Source organism: Procambarus clarkii, chromosome 64, assembly GCF_040958095.1.
Source record: "Procambarus clarkii isolate CNS0578487 chromosome 64, FALCON_Pclarkii_2.0, whole genome shotgun sequence".
NCBI classification, from domain to species: Eukaryota; Metazoa; Arthropoda; class Malacostraca; order Decapoda; family Cambaridae; genus Procambarus; species Procambarus clarkii.
In genome coordinates, this window is record NC_091213.1 from 8,902,715 (window position 1) to 8,927,714 (window position 25,000).

General features: G+C 42.6%; 1 protein-coding gene and 1 long non-coding RNA gene across 11 annotated transcripts in view; one reads left to right on the forward strand and one right to left on the reverse strand.

Moving 5' to 3' along the window:
* Window positions 1–25,000, reverse strand: part of LOC138354719 (uncharacterized) — a 590,624-nt gene that overhangs the window by 516,146 nt on the left and 49,478 nt on the right. The window lies entirely within an intron of this gene.
* The window catches only part of Syx1A (Syntaxin 1A), a 50,045-nt gene continuing 34,619 nt past the window's right edge, over window positions 9,575–25,000 (forward strand). For all 10 annotated transcript variants that reach the window (XR_011223655.1, XR_011223654.1, XM_069309167.1 and 7 more), the window contains exons 1-5: window positions 9,575–9,746; window positions 11,913–11,987; window positions 13,218–13,400; window positions 15,501–15,574; window positions 16,688–16,825. Coding sequence is in view for 8 of the 10 variants with exons in the window: in XM_069309167.1 (XP_069165268.1) it covers window positions 9,665–9,746; window positions 11,913–11,987; window positions 13,218–13,400; window positions 15,501–15,574; window positions 16,688–16,825 (552 nt within the window). In the remaining 2 variants the exon portion in view is untranslated. The remainder of the gene's footprint in view (window positions 9,747–11,912; window positions 11,988–13,217; window positions 13,401–15,500; window positions 15,575–16,687; window positions 16,826–25,000) is intronic.

Here is a 25,000-nt window from a genome sequence, read left to right on the forward strand (position 1 = left end):
ATTAATAGGATAACGACAGCAGCGTACTCTACACTGGCAAAAGTTAGAACATCATTCAGAAACCTAAGTAAGGAGGCATTTAGGGCGCTTTACACTGCCTACGTAAGGCCAGTCTTAGAGTATGCCGCCTCATCATGCAGTCCCCATCTGAAGAAGCATATAATGAAACTGGAAAAGGTTCAGAGGTTTGCAACGAGACTCGTCCCAGAGCTACGAGGGATGGGGTATGAAGAGCGCCTGAGGGAACTGTGCCTTACGACACTAGAAAGAAGAAGGGAGAGGGGGGACATGATAGGAACGTATAAGATACTCAGAGGAATTGACAGAGTGGACATAGACGAAATGTTCACACGGAATAGTAACAGAACGAGAGGACATGGATGGAAGCTTGAAACTCAGATGAGTCACAGAGATGTTAGGAAGTTTTCTTTTAGCGTGAGAGTAGTGGGGAAATGGAATGCACTTCAGGAACAGGTTGTGGAAGCAAATACTATTCATAATTTTAAAACCAGGTATGATAGGGAAATGGGGCAGGAGTCATTGCTGTAAACAACCGATGCTCGAAAGGCGGGATCCAAGAGTCAATGCTCGATCCTGCAAGCACATATAGGTGAGTACACACACACACACACACACACACACACACACACACACACACACACACACACACACACACACACACACACACACACACACACACACAGAGAGACAGCTTCAACGTTCCATGCTTAAGGCTATCAAATTAAATGCTAAAGGAACTATCATAACTCCCGTCTTTTAAAAGCTTTATCAACCATTAAATGGGTTACAGCGGACAAGTGATTGCCATTAGGGACAGGGGTATGCAAGTGTCGCATTCAGCTGTAGTCAAATCAATCTCACCTCTCCGGTATAGCAGTGGTAGTAGGCATCCATCAGTCTCAGGAGACTATGGAGTTGGGCTCTGGTTGTCGGCCTCTCGAGGGCGCAAAGGCAGGGTAGGTTGATACGGGGGAGAAGCTGTTACCCATGCAGCAGGTTTCCTCCCCCCCCCCTCTCCCCCTGCAGGTATGAAGCATTGTTATACAACGAGGAATATTTCTCTTTGCAAACATCATATTAAGGGACCCAGAGGAGTCATCCATGACGTTCATTTTTGCATTGATTTTATATTTTTTTAAGTTTCTCCCCAAAAATCATACCAAAAATTTTTTTTCAAATGTTATCATCCCCGTTTGATCTCACAATATTATCTTAATCATCTTAATGGCTTGATGATATTGATTATGCCAAGAGACATAATTATAGACATAAAGATATACTGTCTTTATTTTGGGATTCCCTAACGTGGTCAGTACAACCAGGGGCCAGATTCACGAAGCAGTTAGGCGAATACTTACGAACCTGTACATCTTTCCTCAATCTTTGACGGCTTTGGTTACATTTATTAAACAGTTTACAAGCATGAAAACTTCCCAATCGACTGTTATTGTTATAAACAGCCTCCTGGTGCCTCCTGGTGCTTCGGAGCTCATTAACTGTTTAATAATTGTAAACAAAGCCGCCAAAGATTGGGAAAAGATGTACAGGTTCGTAAGTGCTTGTTTAACTGCTTCGTGAATCTGGCCCCGGCCCTTCCTCTTCGTCTCTTTTTGGGCGGATAAAAACATCTTTTTTCCCGCCCTAATTAACACTGGCATGACGGATGTAAACAGTCATTGCGTCTGTTCAGGTGTAAATTACACTAAAGATTGGTGCAAGCAATTACATCAATTATAATTTGAATATTATACATTTTCCGTTAATGAGGCACGTAAACATTCCCAAGTCAGCAACACTGTTTAATTCATTCCTTAAGACTCTCCATGGGACTCTTACCTTACCATCTACACACACATTTAAGAAGTGGGGGAAGTAGAACAACTTCCAGAAGGCACTCCAGGTCCAGTCCCCGAAAGCTTTCCTGTCAGTACACGAGGTGAGATGACTATGAGACGACAGCGCTCTCATTGGTCGCACGACGCGCGAGAATGGTGTGAGGACACGAAGCTGGAATGTAGGGAGGGAGGACTGTGTCTAATTTTGACACTTGGACCATCAGGGAGCAGAGTTATGTATAGGAGTTACAGGTTCATGTACCAGTTACCAGCATGGGAGGGAGGTGGGAAGCAGGAAGAGGGTGGGAGAGATGGAGGTGTTGATGGGGGCGGCGGGAAACAATATACTCACAACTAACCTGATTGCATTCACTTAGGTTATTTCCTCTGGGAAGGCTCGGAGACCCACCCACACCTCGTCCCTCTGGTCGACCAGGCTGCTGCTGCTTCGCTCGCTGCCATAACCTGTTTGTGTGATGCTATCGTAGTGTTGTGTGCTGTTGCTGAATGCATGCTTGTGTAGCCCTCCTCCTGTCCCAGTACATTGCTTTCCTCATGCAGGGGGCGGCTGTTGTTGTCATCAGCTGACGTCAGTGATGGTAGAGACTGCATGACTTCGGGAACTACGACATTTCCAGGTCATTTGGAGCTAACGAGTATTGCGTCTTTCATCAATTACGGCGGATTAATTTGCATTTATTAAACATTGAGCTACTAGGTTGTCCATACCAATTTTAACATATCAAAAACGACCTCTCAGCGTTTCCAAACTAAACTATTTAATAAACACAAACTAAGCCACTGAGTTCTATGAGAGATGCACTGGTCTCGTAAGCGCTCACGCACATATTCGATGAATCGTGACCCTGATGTGAGGTATGCAGTTAGGAAGCACATACACATAGCCGCCAGGGGTCACCACCATCACACCAGACCGCCTCGTGGGCGGTTGGGGCAATTTTGTATCTGAACTCTTGAAAGCCGTTGGAGGTGGTGTATCTTGGCACACTAGCAGTGATTGGTGGGTGTGGCTGGCCCTGTAGACCCTCCCAGAGTATGGAAGATGGGGGGGAGGGCATCATCTTCTTGCTACTCGTGTGGAATAATGTTGGGATTCTTTATCTCAGCAGGAAGGACGTGGCGTTTTAATTTTAGTGGGGTAATATCTTGGTCCTTCTCTGTCTCTTCTGCTTCATCCTCTCCGTGCCTCTTTTGCTTCACCCTTTCCCTGCATCTTCTGGGAATGGTGTGGGAGGGTAAAGAGGGTGACGTGGTAGGGGTGACCTCGTGTTAAGAACACAGTCACCACTAGTTACAAAACAGTGTGGTTGACACAACCCATACAATATAGTGCTATTTACCGTGTTACATTGGACACTAAAATGCCTAAATCTGTATTCTTTTGAGCGCAGGCGAGAGAGAGAGAGATAGTAATTTACGCCTTAAGCCCCGAAACCATCACAAGGTAACCACAAGGAGAAGGAAGCGCTAAGCCAGCAAAGTTTTCTAACACTTGGAGATAAAGTGAGGGGACGGTATGTCCGCTCCGGGCCATTGGGGATCGAACAAAGACCCTATAAGGTACAGACTGTCGCTCTACCAGCCAATCCATTTGGCTGGGCTCAAAGAGATGGGAAGGTAGAAGCCAGAACCACAAGTATACATAAATAGGCACGCTACATGTTGACACAAGTAATGTATTAAAAATGACTCATTTAAGTGCACTTTCAGGACATTATACACAGAAGTTTGAGGCGTGTAGCAGAATGTGGAGGCGTGTGTGCGTGGGCGTGATGATGATGGTCGTGGGTGTTGGCTATCTATATATAGCGTGGGATCCCAGTAGGTGATATCTTTCATGAAAGGTTTCTCCTCTGGTGACGCATATGGCAACACTCACACTCACACTCACACTCACACTCACACACTCACACACTCACACACACACACACACACACACACACACACACACACACACACACACACACACACACACACACACACACACACATATTCATACTCATACTCATACTCATACTCATACTCATACTCATACTCTCTCTCTCTCTCTCTCTCTCTCTCTCTCTCTCTCTCTCTCTCTCTCTCTCTCTCTCTCTCTCTCTCTCTCTCTCTCTCTCTCTCTCTCTCTCACTCACTCACTCACTCACATTCTCCCTCTGTTTGCCTGTGTGTCTGTCTGTCTCTCTCTTTTACAAAAATAATCTTTTGTATCTGTAAACTTTGATGTTAATACGTCGACTTCCTCGTTGAAGTAACCTAACCTGACCATTGTGAAACTCCACATGTCTCTCCCCGAGTTTACTTCCATCACCTTAAATCTTCTGTTTAATACCAGAGATACTCTTTCGGATCTAATGTATAACTTTCCCAGTTGCCTCAGCTTGATATTTTTAAATTTTAATAACAATTTTTCACTTGGAACTATACGAGATGCCTTCTGGTAGTCCTGGAAGATGCAAGCTATCCATTCTTTTCCCAGCATATCATTGTTGCCTTGTCATTAAACTCCAGTACCTTCGGTCATCAGTTCTTGCCTTCTTTGAAGCCATGATGGTGATTGGGGGGGATACGGATTATAGGTTAATTGGATATATAGGATATATAGATTCGCCTGCCCAGCTGACGTGCCCAATCCTCCAGGAATGGCTAGAATAGATTCCCAGGCGCCAGGCATGGTTGAACTAGTCGCCCCTTTTGGTCGTCCGGGTCCCGACATAGCGCAAAAAACTTTTAATTAAAACTGCTGAAGGAGCGGGACACGTTCCTGGGTGTTGTATATTAGCGAGGACGGTGTCTTGCTGGGGGTTGGACACCCACTCACACACTCAAGGTTCGAGGGCGCTTCAAGCGTTCGTTCACTCTGGGTCGCCGCCCACGCGTTCGTCCAGTCTGGGTCGCCGTGCACGCGTTCGTCCAGTCTGGGTCGCCGTCCACGCGTTCGTCCAGTCTGGGTCGCCGTCCACGCGTTCGTCCAGTCTGGGTCGCCGTCCACGCGTTCGTCCAGTCTGGGTCGCCGTCCACGCGTTCGTCCAGTCTGGGTCGCCGTCCACGCGTTCGTCCAGTCTGGGTCGCCGCCCACGCGTTCGCCCAGTCTGGGTCGCCGCCCACGCGTTCGCCCAGTCTGGGTCGCCGCCCACGCGTTCGCCCAGTCTGGGTCGCCGCCCACGCGTTCGCCCAGTCTGGGTCGCCGCCCACGCGTTCGCCCAGTCTGGGTCGCCGCCCACGCATGCTCTTCACGCCCCTCTCAGTAGGCTACACAGAAGGCACTATAATGTATGAGAGGTAACAGCGCCTGGAGCATAAAGAGCGTCTCGCCGCCCGCCCGCCCACACTCCATGAACACCCACCACCGCTTCCCATATTATGGTACACGTCCCACACCGCCCACTGACTTACCTACCCACCGCCCACTGACTTACCTACCCACCGCCCACTGACCTACCTACCCACCGCCCACTGACCTACCTACCTTTTCCCCCGCCCACTGACCTACCTACCTTTTCCCCCGCCCACTGACCTACCTACCTTTTCCCCCGCCCACTGACCTACCTATCCACCGCCCACTGACCTACCTACCCACCGCCCACTGACCTACCTACCCACCGCCTACTGACCTACCTACCCACCGCCTACTGACCTACCTATCCACTGACCTACCTACCCACCGCCCACTGACCTACCTACCCACACGCCCACTGACCTACCTATCCACCGCCCACTGACCTACCTATCCACCGCCCACTGACCTACCTACCCACACGCCCACTGACCTACCTACCCACACGCCCACTGACCTACCTACCCACACGCCCACTGACCTACCTACCCACACGCCCACTGACCTACCTATCCACCGCCCACTGACCTACCTACCCACACGCCCACTGACCTACCTACCCACACGCCCACTGACCTACCTACCCACCGCCCACTGACCTACCTACCCACACGCCCACTGACCTACCTACCCACACGCCCACTGACCTACCTACCCACCGCCCACTGACCTACCTACCCACCGCCCACTGACCTACCTACCCACCGCCCACTGACCTACCTACCCACCGCCCACTGACCTACCTACCCACCGCCCACTGACCTACCGCCGACAAGAGACTCGGCGGACGCACTCCGTGTTGGGGAGCGCCGCGCTGTCTGGCTTCTGAATGAGCATCCCAATCAATAGTGGAAACCCTCCCCCATTCTCCCCCCCTTCCCCCCCCCCCTCCCCCACACACTCTGCACTCCCCCACTCCCCCACACACACTATGTCCTCTCCTGCTGCTACTACACGCTCGTAATTCTAAGAGTGCCTAGTGATTACTCTGCTGGCTAGCGCTCTTGTTAGCTCTCACTTATTCTCCCGCTCTTGTTCATTCTCGCTTATGTTCGCGCTCTCAGTTGCTCTCATTGTCTCGGTCTTTCAATGATGGTCAATGTAATTATAATAAAAGAATGTAATAATAGTTTTAAACAATAATTAGGCTAGTGGTTGTTGTGGTGGTGGTGGTGGTTGTGGTGGTGGTGGTGGTTGTGGTGGTGGTGGTGGTGGTTGTGGTGGTGGTGGTGGTTGTTGTGGTGGTGGTGGTTGTTGTGGTGGTGGTTGTGGTGGTGGTGGTTGTTGTGGTGGTGGTGGTGGTTGTGGTGGTGGTGGTGGTGGTTGTGGTGGTGGTGGTGGTTGTTGTGGTGGTGGTGGTTGTTGTGGTGGTGGTTGTGGTGGTGGTGGTTGTTGTGGTGGTGGTGGTTGTTGTGGTGGTGGTGGTGGTTGTGGTGGTGGTGGTGGTTGTGGTGGTGGTGGTGGTGGTTGTGGTGGTGGTGGTGGTTGTTGTGGTGGTGGTGGTTGTTGTGGTGGTGGTTGTGGTGGTGGTGGTTGTTGTGGTGGTGGTGGTTGTTGTGGTGGTTGTTGTGGTGGTGGTGGTGGTTGTGGTGGTGGTGGTGGTTGTGGTGGTGGTGGTGGTGGTGGTTGTGGTGGTGGTGGTGGTGGTTGTGGTGGTGGTGGTGGTTGTTGTGGTGGTGGTGGTTGTTGTGGTGGTGGTTGTGGTGGTGGTGGTTGTTGTGGTGGTGGTGGTTGTTGTGGTGGTTGTTGTGGTGGTTGTTGTGGTGGTTGTTGTGGTGGTGGTGGTGTTGTGGTGGTGGTGGTTGTTGTGGTGGTTGTGGTTGTTGTTGTGGTGGTGGTTGTTGTGGTGGTGGTGGTGGTTGTGGTGGTTGTGGTTGTTGTTGTGGTGGTGGTTGTTGTGGTGGTGGTGGTTGTTGTGGTGGTTGTTGTGGTGGTTGTTGTGGTGGTGGTGGTGGTTGTTGTGGTGGTGGTGGTTGTTGTGGTGGTTGTGGTTGTTGTTGTGGTGGTGGTTGTTGTGGTGGTGGTGGTTGTTGTGGTGGTTGTTGTGGCGGTGGTGGTGGTTGTTGTGGTGGTTGTTGTGGTGGTGGTGGTGGTTGTTGTGGTGGTTGTTGTGGTGGTTGTTGTGGTGGTGGTGGTGGTTGTTGTGGTGGTTGTTGTGGTGGTTGTTGTGGTGGTGGTGGTGGTTGTTGTGGTGGTGGTGGTGGTTGTGGTGGTTGTTGTGGTGGTTGTTGTGGTGGTGGTGGTGGTTGTGGTGGTGGTGGTTGTGGTGGTTGTTGTGGTGGTGGTGGTGGTTGTGGTTGTGGTTGTTGTGGTGGTGGTGGTTGTGGTGGTGGTGGTTGTGGTGGTGGTGGTGGTTGTGGTGGTTGTGGTGGTTGTTGTGGTGGTTGTGGTTGTTGTGGTGGTGGTGGTGGTTGTGGTGGTTGTGGTGGTTGTGGTGGTGGTGGTGGTTGTGGTGGTGGTGGTGGTTGTGGTGGTTGTGGTGGTTGTTGTGGTGGTGGTGGTGGTTGTGGTGGTGGTGGTGGTTGTGGTGGTGGTGGTGGTTGTGGTGGTTGTGGTGGTTGTGGTGGTGGTTGTGGTGGTGGTTGTGGTGGTGGTGGTTGTGGTGGTGGTTGTGGTGGTGGTGGTGCTGGTGGTGTTCTGTCCTTAACAAAGCTGCCATTGATCTCGGGTTCTTGCTATTGGTCTTTCTCCTCTCCCCTTCCTCTCTCGTTCCTCCCTCATTCTCTGTCTTTCTTAATCTCTCATTTGCTGTTTCTCACTTGTTCCCTCTCGCTCGCCCCCTCTCTCACTCGCCCTTACTCATTCACTCTCGCTTGTTCTCTGGCCAACTCTGTTCTGCTCTCACTCTTGCTCCGACTCTTACTTGCTCTCTTTCTTCTATTCGCTCTTTCACTCTTCTGTGTCTCGCTCACTCTCCATCTCTCTCGTTTTCTCCCTCGTCGAGTTATTTTTAAACGGTGCCACGTGCTGAAGTCTGGCCCTAGTTGGCACTCTTATAAAGTGTGTGTAATTACCTAAGTAATTACCTAAGTGTAGTTACAGGATGAGAGCTACGCTCGTGGTGTCCCGTCTTCCCAGCACTCTTTGTCATATAACGCTTTGAAACTACTGACGGTCTTGGCCTCCACCACCTTCTCACCTAACTTGTTCCAACCGTCTACCCATTCTGAAGTTAGAAAGCGTGGCATAGGCTCCTCGCACAATATTCTTTATACGGTCCTCAGGTGATAGTCTTCTATCTATTTTCTATACACACTTGTGGAGGGTAATGTAGGAGTAACATTCATATGAGACGTGATTGTACCTTGATATAAATTGTGAGCTACGTGACTGGAATACTAGGCCACTCGTCTAGTTTAGAAAGTTGTCGGGCTTATTCCTAGTGAAACGTGGCTTGACGGATCCGTAGACTATTTACGATTTTGCTTCCTTGCCTACGCTGATCACATGCGATTGTAGCATCACATGGCTAGCTTTTTGACACGCTACTCCCCCCTTCATATAGTCTTGGGTAGCTGTACAAATGTAGATGTACCTAAATGTGTTAATATATAAAAAATCCTTGCATTATGAAACTGGTTGCATGGTGGCACCTGTGGCAATGTGGCAACGCTGCCGTTGTGAGAGGGAAAGGGAGAAGGAAGGAGAGGTGTAGAGTGAGGGAGTGGGACGGAAGCCTTCCCACTTACCGTCAGTGATGGGCGAGTGGTTAGTAAGCGGGTATATAAGAGAAGGGATTACTGATAAGTGCCAGAGAAACCTGCCAACTCTCACGGGACGCCTGGGGTCACGGGGGGACGCCCTGGGGTCATGGGGACGCCTGGGGTCGTGGGGGACGCCTGGGGTCGTGGGGGCGCCTGGGGTCATGGGGAGACACCTGGGGTCATGGGAGACACCTGGGGTCATGGGAGACACCTGGGGTCATGGGAGACACCTGGGGTCATGGGAGACACCTGGGGTCATGGGAGACACCTGGGGTCATGGGAGACACCTGGGGTCATGGGAGACACCTGGGGTCATGGGGCACGCCTGGGGTCATAATATTGGCACCTAGATAACCTAATTATAACACCTGGTACATCTAGACGATACTTCAGTATCTGGTTATGTATACAACTATTGACATCTCCAGCAGCAGCAGTGGTGATGCTGCTGCTGATGCTGCGAATGATGCTGCGAATGATGATGGTGATGATGATGGTAATGCTGATGGTGATTATACTATCGGTGCATATATATATATATATTATCAATAACAGTCGTACAGTAGTTTGTACAAGATCACGTATGAGACCTTCTGAACCTCTGTTAAGCTTGACGGACCTGTGAGAGAAAACTGCATTGAAACGAAAGTTTGAAGGCAGTTTGAAGGCCTGTGAGAGAAAACTGCAAACGGCACGTTCTTGTTGTAATACTGTTTGTTGTTCCACAGGTGGAGGAGATACGGGAGATGATAGAGAAGATACAGAACAATGTGGAGGAGGTCAAGAAGAAACACAGCGAGATCCTCTCAGCGCCGCAGACAGACGAGAGTGAGTATCACCCCTACCCTGGACCTCCCTTCCCTGGACCTCCCTTCCCTGGACCACCCTTCCCTGGACCACCCTTCCCTGGACCACCCTTCCCTGGACCACCCTTCCCTGGACCACCCTTCCCTGGACCTGCCTTCCCTGGACCTGCCTTCCCTGGACCTCCCTTCCCTGGACCTCCCTTTCCCTGGACCTCCCTTTCCCTGGACCTCCCTTTCCCTGGACCTCCCTTTCCCTGGACCTCCCTTTCCCTGGACCTCCCTTTCCCTGGACCACCCTTTCCCTGGACCACCCTTTCCCTGGACCACCCTTTCCCTGGACCTCCCTTCCCTAGTCCCCCCTTCCCCGAACCCGCTTACCCAAACCCCTTATACCTAAACCTCCTACCCTGGACCCATCCCCTACCATATAACAAGTTTACCTTAGACCCTCGTGTTATTTCCTAACCTCTCCCATAGCAAGCAAGATAATGTTTGGAATTGAATTTGCGGAAGTTTTTCATTCAGCATTCTCATCTTATTAATTGGTCTTTGAATTGGTGGGAATTTGCATCTGGTGATTTGTAGACGAGGATAGTAACTAAATATGTTAACATATTTTGACTGTATTTTCATCAAATCATTCGTGTCATTTAGGTGCTAACTGCATGAGTCTTTTCAGCATACTGGACGAACCACCCACCATGTGGCTTATTTTGTAGATCATATCTGAAAAAATAGTATTCTCTAGCATTACTATTCTTATGTTATAGTAGTTCCGATATGAGTTTCCATGCATTCTGCACATTGTACATTAACCTCGATGAGGCTGTGAATGGAACTTTGTTAGTTCTGTGGGGTTTTGAGACCTCGTATCTTAGTAAGGAAAATGAGATATAGGTTTACTTTAATGCTGAGGTTAATGTTCGGGTGTCATTTGCAACAGAGCCAGCGCTGGGGCGTGCATCCTGTGCAACATTTGTATGCAACATTTGCATCTGTGATGCAGCATTGACATGTGTTCTCATTCTGCTCTTCCAGTTGTTGAAGTTTTTGTTCTGTATTCTAGTCTATCATGACTTCACTGGTGTTCATTCACGTGGCCTGGATTGTAATGCTTATCAACCAGTCAACACCCTCGCAGTTGGTGAACACTCACACTATTCTGGGTCGAGAAATTGCCCTTTTTCCACTTCCTCCACTTCTCTTTTAGAACAGGAGTGCTTTCTCTGGCTCATCTGTGTTTCTGTTTTCCACTCGTGTAAACCCTTCCTGTCCATTGTTCATGCTAAACATTTCTTTGCACATTTAGTAATCTCGAATAATACATGTACAATTACCATTTCTTGACATTAATCTCGTGTGAGAGTGAGAAGCATTGCTGATTTGGAAGATTGAGTGAGTGATTGGGATCTGGAAGGTTGAGTGGTATATGGAAGGTTGAGTGAGTGACTGGGATCTGGAAGATTCAGTGGTATGTGGAAGGTTGAGTGAGTGACTGGGATCTGGAAGGTTGAGTGGTATGTGGAAGGTTGAGTGAGTGACTGGGATCTGGAAAGTTGAGTGGAGTGAAGGCAGGAGGCGAGTGAAGGCATCTGGAAGCCAGTCAGGGAATAGCTGTTTATTCAGTTTCAGCTCTTTTTTTTTTTTTTGTTTACTTATGGAAATAGTAAATATTTAATTTCATTGGGGCAGAGTGAGAATTAGCCATTCCTGCTAAACTTGGGTCGTGTTCTGGCTGGTACTTGGGTCGTGTTCTGGCTGGTACTTGGGTCGTGTTCTGGCTGGTACTTGGGTCGTGTTCTGGGTGGCACTTGGGTGGTGTTCTGACTGGCACTTGGGTGGTGGTCTGTCTGGCACTTGGGTGGTGTTCTGGCTGGCACTTGGGTGGTGTTCTGGCCGGCACTTGGCAATTGTCCAGGCAGCGGCACCTAGATGAACATAATAAAACAAGAGAACAATAGTAGGCATATGATGCAAGTTACAGATTTGAAGAATTTTATTATTTGTTCCAATTTTTTTTAATAGTTTTACGGACTGTAAGTTAAGCTCGTGTCCAAGCTGTGACATATTAACAGAGCGATAATATAAGTTGCAGCTGGAACTCGCCAAGCTTAGAGGAACTCGCCAAGTCTATAGCATGAACTTCATCTCAACCTTACTAAATGTCATTTTTTTTTTTGTATTTCAGAGGTGAAACAGGAGCTGGATGATATGATGACCGATATCAAGAAGACGGCCAACAGAGTTAGAGCCAAGCTCAAAGGTAAATGGTTGGGTCAGGGGGTAGGTGTGGCCAGATCAAGGGTGGGTGTGGCTAGGGCAAGGGTGGGTGTGGCTAGGGCATGGGTGGGTGTGGCTAGGTCAAGGGTGGGTGTGGCTAGAGCAAGGGTGGGTGTGGCTAGATCAGGGGTGGGAATGGCTGTGGGTCAAGTCTAGTGAGAACAAATTTAAACATTCTTTACTCCAAATCTTTTAATCATTGAATATAGCAATTTTTTATTGTCTAGTCTATGATATATATATATATATATATATATATATATATATATATATATATATATATATATATATATATATATATATATATATATATAAATAACAATGGCTTTGTGAGATAGCTATCGTTAGTCATTTCTTATGCACCCTATACTCATCCTATGGGTCATGGTGGAAAGGGTTACAGAGGCACATAATGGGTTCAGGAACGGAACCCCATAGTTCATTTAGCTCTGGAAGTAACAATCTTATGTAAATTTCTTCCTACTGGGGGTATTGTACATGCTGCTATGGTTGAATGTTCACTCACAGGAAGAGTGGCACTGCCATATAAATTCGCCCCTCGGTGCAAAGTTAAAATGACAAAAAAGTTACAGGTTTTTAATACATACATGAATATATACATGCACAATATAATTATACATGCATACACGTATATCAATTGTTTTTAAATCACAAGTGGTTCATGAAGTGGCCGGCAGCAGTCTCTGTACAAGGCAATTTACATCTGCAGTGAGTCAGTTTCACAGTAAATAATCAGGCTTTCCCCACACTATCCAACTGGGTGGGAGTTTTACAGTCACATTCATGCATGATCAACAGCAAGTAAACTTTGCATCTGTGACAAAGATTTACATTAGTGCATCATTTTGAATGAGTACTTTCACATTTCTTGAACACCATTGACAGACTTATCTCTGAATTCTGCAAATGTTGTTATTTTCCTCTTTGATAACACAATGACACAAATTATGTGAATAGCTTTCTTTGGAGATTTTTTGTGGAAACAATAATTTCAAATTTCTTCCTTGTGATTAAATGATTGTAAGGTTTAATTAATGTGAATTATGTTCTTTCACATGTCACCTATACAATACAAAAGCCTCTGGGATTATTTTTAGGATGTCATTCAATTAAATGGCTGACAAAAGTGGCCCAAACACATTGTTATTATTATTATTATTTGTGTTTTCATTGTAATCTTTTCATTTAACAGTAATTGAGCAAAATATCGAGTCGGAAGAACATGTGAGTAAGGCGAGTGCCGACCTGAGGATAAAGAAGACTCAACACTCAACGTTGAGTCGCAAGTTTGTCGAGGTGATGACCGAGTACAACCGCACACAGACGGACTACCGTGAACGCTGCAAGGGCAGGATACAGCGACAGCTTGAAATTAGTAAGTCCCGTTGTTGACTCCCAAAGCTGGCGTGTTGCATGAGTGTGAGGCTGGTGTGTTGCATGAGGCTATTGTGTTTCAGATCTCTAGGCCAAGTCATCTTTTTATTTTGAATACGTATGTTTGGGCACCTTGTATGATCACTTCGTGGAGGGCCTATCACTGGCGGACAGGGTAAGAACAGACTAGATCCATGAGACTCTCAACATGATGCCAATGAACACCAGGTTCAGCTACTTGACCAGAAGGCAGCTGTACCGCATGAAGCACATGTATGTACCAGATCCCGAAGAACCCCACGAAGCAGTAAACACAACCAGTGACTATGAGATCCACGAACCACCACACAGACCCAGAAGAATCACACTCCAACTAAGTGATCAGACACATCCATGATCAGGCCTTCCCGAGACGACGACATACTAAGTGATATCCCAGACGACCCAAATGAGTGGACCATCCCAGACCCGATATACACTCAATAAATACAATAAAAAAATATATAAATAAACAACAAAAAACCTTATTTGTGCTACCAGAAGAGTAACCACCCTGATGTTGCTAAGAATAGTCTCCTGCAACAAACTCAATGTACTGACAATGGCTCTATGGCTTCCAGACACCAGCTAGGACACAAACACTAGCCACCCAGCCAATGTACTGACAACCCAAAATACCACAGACCTAAAGAAACAGCACACACACATGCCAACTCATGGTGGACAGGCCACCGAACTTTCAATCCTCTTCTCTCTCTACACCTACATCTTCTTTCAGAATTTCACCCCCCAATCTCTCTACCTCACCCATCCTTTTCAAACCCTTTGGACATCAAAGCTAAAGCTAAAGGAAACCTTGTATGATTGATGACATCAACAAATTCAAGTTGATGTCTTGATTGAATTTATTTTGATTTATACAGTTGTCTTTAGAGTACAATAATTTTTATTGACCAATACTCTTCATACAAAGTTTGTATAATGAATTCTTTGAGATCGAGTATACAGCTTTTATTCAGGTGCCATACGGAGGGTTTCTCTGCCATCCTTAGCATGAAGAATGGTATACTGTGTGCTCTGTTATGCATGTCTATGTGGGAAGTTGGATGAATGTTTTTAGGTTTGTAATAAGCGTAGGCTTTGGAACCAAACTGTTTAATGCAGTACTTGTAAATAATTTCAAAATACTCAATTGTAGAATAAAAGGCACACATCCTGTGCTTGTTTTATCTCCAGTAACTGCAGTGCACAGATTGCCAATTTATTAAATTGCATTGATTTGAATATTCATACACTGTAAAGATGTATATATCTGTGTAACTCTGCTGCTTTCTGTAAATGGCAGAATAATGAACTGTAAAGGTTTTAAAAATATTCATATTTTTAAACTATGTGTTTGGTGCTTTTGATTTTGAGAATAAATTCCAGTCTACCTCCAAGACACTCCACTTAATGTATAGTACACTAATCATAAGTGTCTTAGGTTTGTTTAAAGCATAACTAATGTTTATTCTTATATCTTATCTTATATCTTGCATTATTAACATTGAGACTCGATCAAGCAAGCATTGAAAGAAGCCTCTTGTAGTACTATTCAATACCTCAAATACCTCCCAATATAACTATTTACAGAAAGTTTTCTATTATGTCTGCTTGGCACACTTTGACATCTGGCAGCCTTAAGGATCTAAATTAAAAATTGTAATACTATTTTTATTTATGTCACTTTTAAACCTGAAACTGGGATCATTATATGACTTTTTCATGATCTCTTTTTTTTATTTTTTTGGTGTAGGTTGATGTTGAAAGGACTTGCATATTTAACGGGAGTTTTATGATACATTATCCACAATAGACATAATTTTATCTCGGTCATTTTTTTCTTTTGATAATTATTGCATATATATTAAAATTTTGCTTTTTGAATGTTGAACAAATTTGATAGCTCAATTTTAATTAGTTTTTACTGCCACCCACAGAGTAGCATATCAGATAGTTCATATTCTGTATGTATTGCTTATGTTTATTTGAATTACATAAATTAGCATATTTTCTCTATTTTATGTACTCTGCTTGGTCATGAACACACACTGACTTACAGCTGGGCGAAATACCACTAGTGACGAGTTGGAAGACATGTTAGAACAGGGCAATCCAGCTGTCTTCACACAAGGGGTAAGCAATCTAAGTTCTATCAATTTCTTCGATTTTTCAAACATGTATAAATGCTCTATTTCTTCCTGTTCTTTTGCAAAACTTAAAAGTTCATATTTTTTTATTTGTTAACATTTCTTGCATTTTTATATGGATAAATTATATTTTATGGGAAATTTAGCTGTAGAGAAAATATTGCACCAGTATATGGTGGTGGAGGGATTCTGCTGTGTGTTATTTTCAGGTAAATAGCACACAGCTATGCGTGTGTGTGTTTTATGGCAGTGGTGGCTGCACCTGTTCTCTCTGACATGCTTTGTCATCTCTCATTCCTATGGCTTAGGTGTTCATGTCAATGAGTTATTCATGTTAATTCAGCTTTATATCAAAGATGAATGTACAGTATTATACACAACTAATTTTGATACGAAAAGATTGCAAAAAAGTCGAATTCTAGGTTAAAATGGAAACTCTTAACTCAAATAAGAGGGTTCTATTCCAATTGACCCATATAATTGCGAATTCAAGGTATTGTATGCATGCACCCAACATGCAGTCTAGGGTACCAATATGCAATCTAGGCTACCAATATGTAATCTAGATTTCCAATATTCAACATAGGTTGCCAGCATGCACGCAACATACAATCTACATTAAAAATATGCACTCAACATGCAGTCTAGGCTATCAATATGCACCCAACATGCAATTCAGGCTACCAATATGCTCCCAACATGCAGTCTAAGCTACCAATTGACACCAATCCTTGTAATTTATACATATCCAAATGCAAAATTTATTTTTCCTACATTCATCAACATTTAGTCTATGACTGGCATTATGCAGCCTACATTAAGTCTTAAGCTTTAATAGTGACTATCATATGTTAAAAGACATTCATCTGGTGTAAGTTAGGAAGGGTAGGTACTCAGGAAATCATATTGGGGAGCATTAATAAGCCTTGGCACTGATAGCCTAATGAAGGCTGTGGTGGATTAGTACTTTACAACAGTGCTGTACAGACCTCACTTTTCGATGAAAGTGTACTCAAATATGCAGTGAAATGCATGTTTATTTTGCCATAATTCACCTTTGTGTGATTTTCATCCAGTTTGATGCAAGTATTTTTGACAGATCATCATGGAGACCCAGCAAGCAAAACAGACTTTGGCGGATATCGAGGCTCGACATGCAGATATTATCAAGTTAGAAACCTCCATCAGAGAACTCCACGACATGTTTATGGACATGGCCATGCTGGTGGAGAGTCAGGTGAGCACAAAACTGGATTTTCTATATATTTTTGTAGCTCGAAGAAATTTTAGTTCCTTGTAATGCAAAAAAAAAATGTCAGATAAAATGATAATGGAGTAATGAAGTGAATATGATTACTTATCTTAGTAAAGATTAATTATTTAAATTCACAATAAATATTTTTATAGTCAATACATAATACTAATTATATTTTATGCATTTAGAGTAAATAGTATATACTCCTATATGAAAATGGACTTTACTGTTTCAAATAATTTTTTTTTATTGTAGTACATAGTCATGCATTTGACTATAGAGCCATCATTCACTTGGCAGAAAACATTTTACTAAAATATAATTGCCAAGCAGATTTGAATATATTTAGTCATTACCTTGCATGCTTTTGATCTTCATATATATATTTTTTGAAACATATGAAGTTAGATGAATGGTTAGTATTGTTATTTGTTTGTACAAAATAATTTACAGTCGAATATAAAGCGTTATTATACTGTAGTTCTATACAGGAAGCTTGATAGATGTACTTTATCAATTTTAATCGGACATAAAATTCAACTTTGCTGTCTTAGTAGCATTCTTATTTTTCACAAAATATTTTCATTCATAACTACCTTCATATGTCTATTAAATCTATTATCAGAATTTGATGACTGATTACTCAATAGAGCATTATCTAAAATATAGCTTTGAACTGAGCTGTGTTTACTTTGATTGGATAAATGATTACTGGTGAGCCAGACGGGACCTTACAGGGAATAGTTAAATAATGTGTACAGTGCTAAGATGGAATATTGCAATGGCTCTGATTTTTGTATAGAAATGACCACAGTTTAAAAGAATTCGGGGAACTATGGTTAAATAATAAACAGAAAATGCCTATGAAAGTTCATTACAGTAGTCATTAAGAGTTATGTAGTATAGCTGGCTTGTATAGTTGGTTGTGTAAAATGTTTTATTATTTTAGCAGTTTGTAATTTTTGAAATATGGTGCTTTGATTAGCTATCACATGGTTTTGTATCTTGTTGCTGTATTCCATTATAGTACTGTATATGCTTATACCTGTGAGAATTTGTCTGAGTGCATAATAATCTTAGGATTACATTAATTTGTTATTGCAGAACTAAGTGTCCTCTGCTACTTTGTAATTTAGTGTGAACATGATATTCAAGTAGAAAAATCTAATACTTTAAAAGGGGTGATAGAGAGAGAAAAGACTCCACATGTGATTGGCTGGAACCCCCCAAAGGGAATATTTTGTTTAGCCAATTGCACATAATGATGGCCAAGTTCCACCATGTTTAAGAGTGCGGCTGATTATTACGAGCCGTGCCAGAGAATTAGCAGGTTGATAAGCATCTTTCCCCCTAGTGAATCTGTGATCGGCCTCTTGCTGCTTTCTTTCCCACTCAGCTGAGTTGTCTCCAGTCCTGTGTTGTTGTTGTTGTTGTCTTTGTTGTTGTTGTTGTCGCAGAAAAATAACGTCGCACTTTGACATAAGATTCAGCTTGGCTTAACATGCAACAATACAGTTCATAAATCTTTATTTTTCAATAGCATGCACCTTGTATTTGTTCATCAAATGGTAATGATACAAAGCCTTAAGATAAAAAAAGTAACATATATATTACTACAAGATAACGTAATAAGTAAAAGTATTATAATTTCAGTAATGTTATTTGAAACTAACTTAAAGAAAATTTTTATTCATATAAGTTGATAGTACTTAGTTTCTTCATGCCATAGTTAATCTTTCCAAAATTAATATTTTCATAGTGAAAAAGTGAACAACTAGCTGAGCTGAAACTTAGACTTTAGCCGCTTGTGTAAAATGAAAGTTTACCATAATAGTCATTGTTGGTTGACCACTTGCCATATGTACCATTGTAAAAGTGAGAGAATTACTTAGTAGTTGTCATTCTCTCTACTACTGCATAAATCTGTTGCCTCATATCTAACGCTTTAATATATCATCTAGACAGACACTTTGCTGTAACAACTATAAAATCTGGTGTCAATCAACAATGAAGCCCCATGTTTCATGTATAAGTGGCTTATTTTAATTTGTTTTTGTTATTTTTAATTTGTCTTTTTATTTGTACCAGTATTGAAATGTTAAGTCCGTGTTGTGTAGGCCATTGATAGTGAAGCCCAGATCCCTATGCCAGCAGCACCAGGCTGCAACTTGTTACAACTTGTTGGTTCATCTTGACTTGAGCATCTATCTACTCCCTTAACAAATGTTTCCCTTTGTGTATCAAGCAAAAAATCAATAAAAAAAAATAATAATAAATTAAATATATATATATATATATATATATATAATATATATATATATATATATATATATATATATAATATATATAATATATATATATATAATGTTATACATAATAGCCAGAATGCATTATTATATGGTAATCTATGCTAGGTCTTTTTTGTCTAATAAGGCAAGATTTTCTATAGTTACATATTTTTTTAACAAAAATTCTAATGGAATGAAAAAGCTTTCCATTATAATATACAGTATATGATTAACAATTTTGTTTAATTTGAGTTTAAACTTGCATAGGAACACTGTACAAAGAACCCTAACCAAACCTACCTAACCCAACCTAACCTACCATGGGCCTGACCGCTAACTGGACGGTGCTCGGGATTTGTAGTCCTAAGGTTCTAGGTTCGGTCCCCGGTGGAGGCAGAAACAAATGGACAGAGTTTCTTTTACCCTGATGCACCTGTTCACCTAGCAGTAAATAGGTACATGGGAGTTAGACAGCTGCTACTTGCTGCTTCCTGGAGATGTGTAACAAGGAGGAGGCCTGGTCGAAGACCGGGCTGTGGGGACGCTAAGTCCCGAAATTATTTCAAGATAACCTTAAGATAGATCGTAACTTTACCTAAACAAACATTAACAAGTCAGGTTTTTTTTAAATAACAAATATTATTCTACTTATTAAGCAAATTGGGCCTAGCATAGTAAGCCAAGTACTGCATTCTGGCTACTAGGTACGACATACATACAGTATATGTAATTAAATTAGAGTAGCAGTGTTTTTAATTAAGTTTTATTAAACACTTAAAGTAGTACAAGTATATATATATTATTTTGTATATATTTTTATTTTTTTATGTATATATTTATTTTAGTATTTAGTTATAAATATTATAACTTTATTTTAAAAATATTGTTATAATATTGCATGATGTTGTTATACTTATTATTTATTCATTATTATTATTATTATTATTATTATTATTATTATTATTATTATTATTATACTGTATTTTATTGCAGTAAACCCCAATTCCTGCTTCTCAACCATGTGATGATACTGTGGTATTGTTTGCATTTTAATACCTAGTTTTATGTAGTGTTTACTATATACAGTATACATATTAATATGAACTGTGGTTTTTTTTTCTTCAAGTGATCAATGATTGAGAGAAGATGTGCATCATGCATGGTTTATAAAGTTGATGAATTCTGGTAGGAGGAACTAGTTTTAGACAAGATTTTGTCTCCTTAGAGAGCAATATATTAGGAACTGTAGAGATGAAGTGATGTTTCTCTGGAAATATTCATAAGTTGAATTTTAAGCATAGCCCTCTGTGTGTATTGGATGTTTGAGAATAGGTTGAGTAGTATTTGAAGATGAAACTTTGTCCCAAGATTCTATATTTTATCTATACAGTATTTTTTCCCTAGTGTAGGTCAAATTAAAAATGCCTATCTTTTCAAATAGTCTTAATGAGACTCAACTTTGATCATAATGCATTTTTATTTTGGTTTAATAGTTTTGCTGTAGATAAGTGTTTAGCAAGGATTGAATAGATTTCCTCGAGATGAGTTTTGGGGAGAAAAAAGGTACTGGCGTAGATTGTGATTGGAAAAAGTATTATGTGTTAGGAAGGAAACTGTAAGAGTACCCAATTTGTTATTTTTTTTTCCTTTAAGACCATGTGCCTGCTGTCCTTATAAAGTATACAATGAGGCAATGATTGAGACAAGTATTTTTTCTAATTTATTTAAATAGTTTTGTATTTTTATGAAATGCTCTTAGCAGAAGCAGAACATTTGCTTCCTGAGGTAAGATGTGCTTGTGCATTTTGCCAAAGCATTTGTCATACAGAATTACATTGCAACATTGGTACCATGGGGAACATATCAAATAGTACCTGCACTGTCATGGCAGGAGCAACATAAAGTGCCTAGGAAAGAAGAACCCTGAGCACATGCAAACTCAAGATGAATAGTTTCCAAAGTCCACACACCAAGTGAGGCTTGTAATCACAAACAAGAGAATAGACCCCTCATAAGTCATAGTCCAAAGGGTGGCCAACATTTATCTAGAATACAGTATCTGGGACCCGAAGAGCTGGTGACTCGAGCAGCATAGCAGACTTCTCTGACATTAGACAAAGGACTCGGAGTTGTTAGCATGGAGAGCTGGCAGATCCCCATGGTTCTGCCACCTGGCAGTGACCAGCTGTAACTAGGTGGTTGGGGGATTATGTAACCCAACTAATAGGTGGATTGTTTGCTGTATTCTTTACTTTCTGTGAACAATGCCATTGTCTGTTTTGCCTTGCTTCCTTGGGGTTTTTCTTCAGTGAGAAAGATCACAAATCTCCTACTCTCTGCACTTCTGTATCAGCGCCTACTGTTGTTGCCTAAACAGAAAAAAAGTGTTAAATGTACTATTCTGAAATACCTCACACTGGGCCAGAGTTTCGATTTTAGTCTTTGATAGGCTATTAAGGACTCCGAAATCTGACGTGACATATGTGTTGAGTTATCTTAGTGTTGCTTGCAACAGAAAGCCACCAAGAGTGATCCCCTAACCCCCCAAGAAAGAGAAATTTTATTACATTCAATGCTGGTATTTTTTGAGGAAAAAAATTGTTTGTAATCATTTTTTCACAAAACCCGAGACAGTGGAGCATGTAATACATGTCTCATGACATAGTAACAAGAGTGAGCAAGAACAGCATATTGTGTGTAAAATAAGAAAATAACAAGGATAGATTTAAACTGAAGAAATATAAATCTGCCAAGTGATCAAACAAGCTCCAAAAGTGCATATGCAGAATAAATATGGAAGAAAGCCTTATGGATTTTAATAAAAGTATTGGGAATATCCAAGCCAAAACCTAAGCTAGGGCAACCTACCAAACAAAATTATATGATGAATGTAACAACAGTGAAGTGTCGTATAAGGAATAATATAAACATATTGACAGAAAAAAGAGATTATGCAGAGCCAGATACCGCTGCAGTGCATGTCACACCTCTCCACTTTTATGTCAAAAACTGGTTTTCTGGAAGGACATTTAAAGTGTGTCTTCGTTGCTAACTACCTGGATTGCTCCACTCAATTCAATCCATCCCAAACTTTTGCAAATCATTGTAAGTCTACCATAGACCAGAGGCCAAAACTTGGCTCCACCTTTATAGATGTGTAAGGAGCAGAGGGAACTAGATCACTAACCAAGAAAAAATGTCAGCCAAGTAAAGAAAAAAACACAGAAAACAAGACACTAGAAAATTCACTTTTGCAAACAGAGTGGTAGACGGTTGGAACAAGTTAGGTGAGAAGGTGGTGGAGGCCAAGACTGTCAGTAGTTTCAAAGCGTTATATGACAAAGAGTGCTGGGAAGATGGGACACCACGAGCGTAGCTCTCATCCTGTAACTACACTTAGGTACAGTAATTACTAGACACTGAACCAGCAAACCAGCCAGTTGTGAGGACGTTTACTTTCTTTTCCACCACAGACAATTCAGGTAAATGTTGGCTATCTTGGACACATTTGTCCTGCTAAGAACATTTGCTTGTGTACGTGTTATGTATTTTAGCATTTGTTTCATGTGCATATACATTTATGCCTTGTTACTTATGTGGATTGTGCTTAACTGTCCACCTTGGACTGCTTGTGACTAGTGATGATTTCTAGGTGTTGCTGCTTTTACCTAGCCAAGGTTCTCTCCCCTGATGGGTTTGGGTGGCTGTCTCTAAGAAACTGGCTTATTGTGAAAGGTAGTGTTCCCTTATCAGTGCAAGTGTGTTTGACTCCTCTGCAAGGCTTTGTGTGTAGGGGTATTTGGGATTTTCATTATTACTGTAGGGTTGCACAGGGTGCTACCGTGCTTGTTTTACAGCACACTGCTCATGTCCTTAACTGAATGGGAGAACCCATTCTCCCTAGGCTGTTTAGCATTTGTGAGATTCAGCAAGTGGCTCCTGTGCCTGGTGTTTCCTACTTGATCTGACCTTCGAGGACCCAGCAAGGTCTTTACTGTCCTTGAAGGATTTATTATGGATTAGCCCTCCAATTCTACTGTCACTGAGTGCAAGTTTGATGGCTGTCTCAGTTTTGATGTATTCCAGTGGACATTCTGCCTCTTGTCATGCCACTGCTGGGTTGGGGTGCATTCCACCCCAAGGTCACAATATAAATTGTCATTGGAGGTTTGTTTTAAACCAAGCCTCCTTCTAGGGTAGTAATTTCCAACCTTTTTTGTGCACCAGACACAAGCTCCAGTGCCTGGTGCTTCCTGCTTGATCTGTCCTTCAGGATCCCAGCAAGGCCTTTACAGTCCTTGGAGAATTTATTATGGACCGGCCCTCCGATTCTGCCATCATTGGGTGCAAGTTTGATGGCTGTCTGTTTTAATGTATTCCAATGGACATTCTCTCTGCCCCCATCATGCCAATGCTGGGTTGGAGGTGCGTTTCACCCAGAGGCCATTACATAAGTTGTCATTGGAGGTTTGTTTTAAACCAAGCTTCCTTCTAGGGTAGTAACTCACAACCTTTTTTTTTTTTTTTTTTTTTTTTTTTTTTTTTTTTTTAAATAACCATTGAAACATTTACTAAAATCTTGGGAAACTCCTACCTGGCTGATATACACTAGGTTCTACAGGGATAAACTTTTAAAATAGATGTGTAAAACAGTAGGGTTTCTAAATAATAATTAACTTGGCTAACTTAGTGTTACAAGCAAACATTGTGTATATATTTTATAATGAGTTTGTGTTAATATAATTAATTTCTTTTAACACTTTACTATCAGTGCCCTTGATGGCCTCATTTTATTTTAGTTTCGTAGAGATTGTAGATTTAGGCATATCAAACACGGTAGCAAGAACAGACATGCGGAGACTTTTTTAATTTACTGTGATATCTGCACCTCAGAGCAAGGCAACCACCAGCTTTGAAAGGGAAGCTAACTGGGAATTCCAGACCAAACCCAACTTCACCTGAACCCAGGACAAAACCAACTGGGACTTCCTTCAGAACACCAGGAACCCAAACCCGGTGTGCTGAGAAGGGAACAAACCCCTGGCTTGCAGACATGTGGACTGGCTGGGAGGCAAAACTAGCCAGGTATTGAGGTAGACCAGAAATATACATATAAAAGATTCTGCCAGGTAAAAAACACCACCTGGGCTAACCAAAAGCAGGAAGTCTGAAGCTCCACAACAAACCCTAACCAATCTATGATGCTTAGATGAAACAGGACATGCCAGAACCCATCATAGAGGCCCAGGAATGTTATTTAGGAAAACTGCCAGCTACACCAGGCAAACCTGAAGCTCATGTTAAAGGTCGAACTAGAGGGGAAAAAACTTACAACAAAATAGAAAGAACATAGTGGTTTGAGAGAACATTCACCATAGAATGATTGAGTCCTACAAAGGGACCAGGAATAACAAGCACATCTAGTGAAAAGATGGGACACCCAACCAACCCAAAGTCCAACCACAGAGGAGGAACAGACCCAAGAGCCCTGAAGCAGGAGGAGCCGAGGACCACCACCACCACCAAGATCTGCCTCAGAGAAACTGCACCCAAGAAAGCTTACCTTTAACAACAGGCAAGGCTCCAACTCTAGTAAACCATCCCCGAGTAACTGATACACATTCCCCACTGTGAAAGAACCAAAACAAGGGGCTGAAACCTTTCAGTCACAGCTAAAAGAACAGAAGAGACACCCACCACAGTAAAAAAGGAGGGTAAAAAATACGACAGGTGGAGAGAATGGAAAGGGACCAAGCCGTAAAGAAATCTGCACTGCAGGCAACATGGCTGTAACACCCATCACTAAAGCCAAAACATGTTGGCTGCCCTGGAACAAAAAAACATAACAGAGATATAAAAATAAAACCAA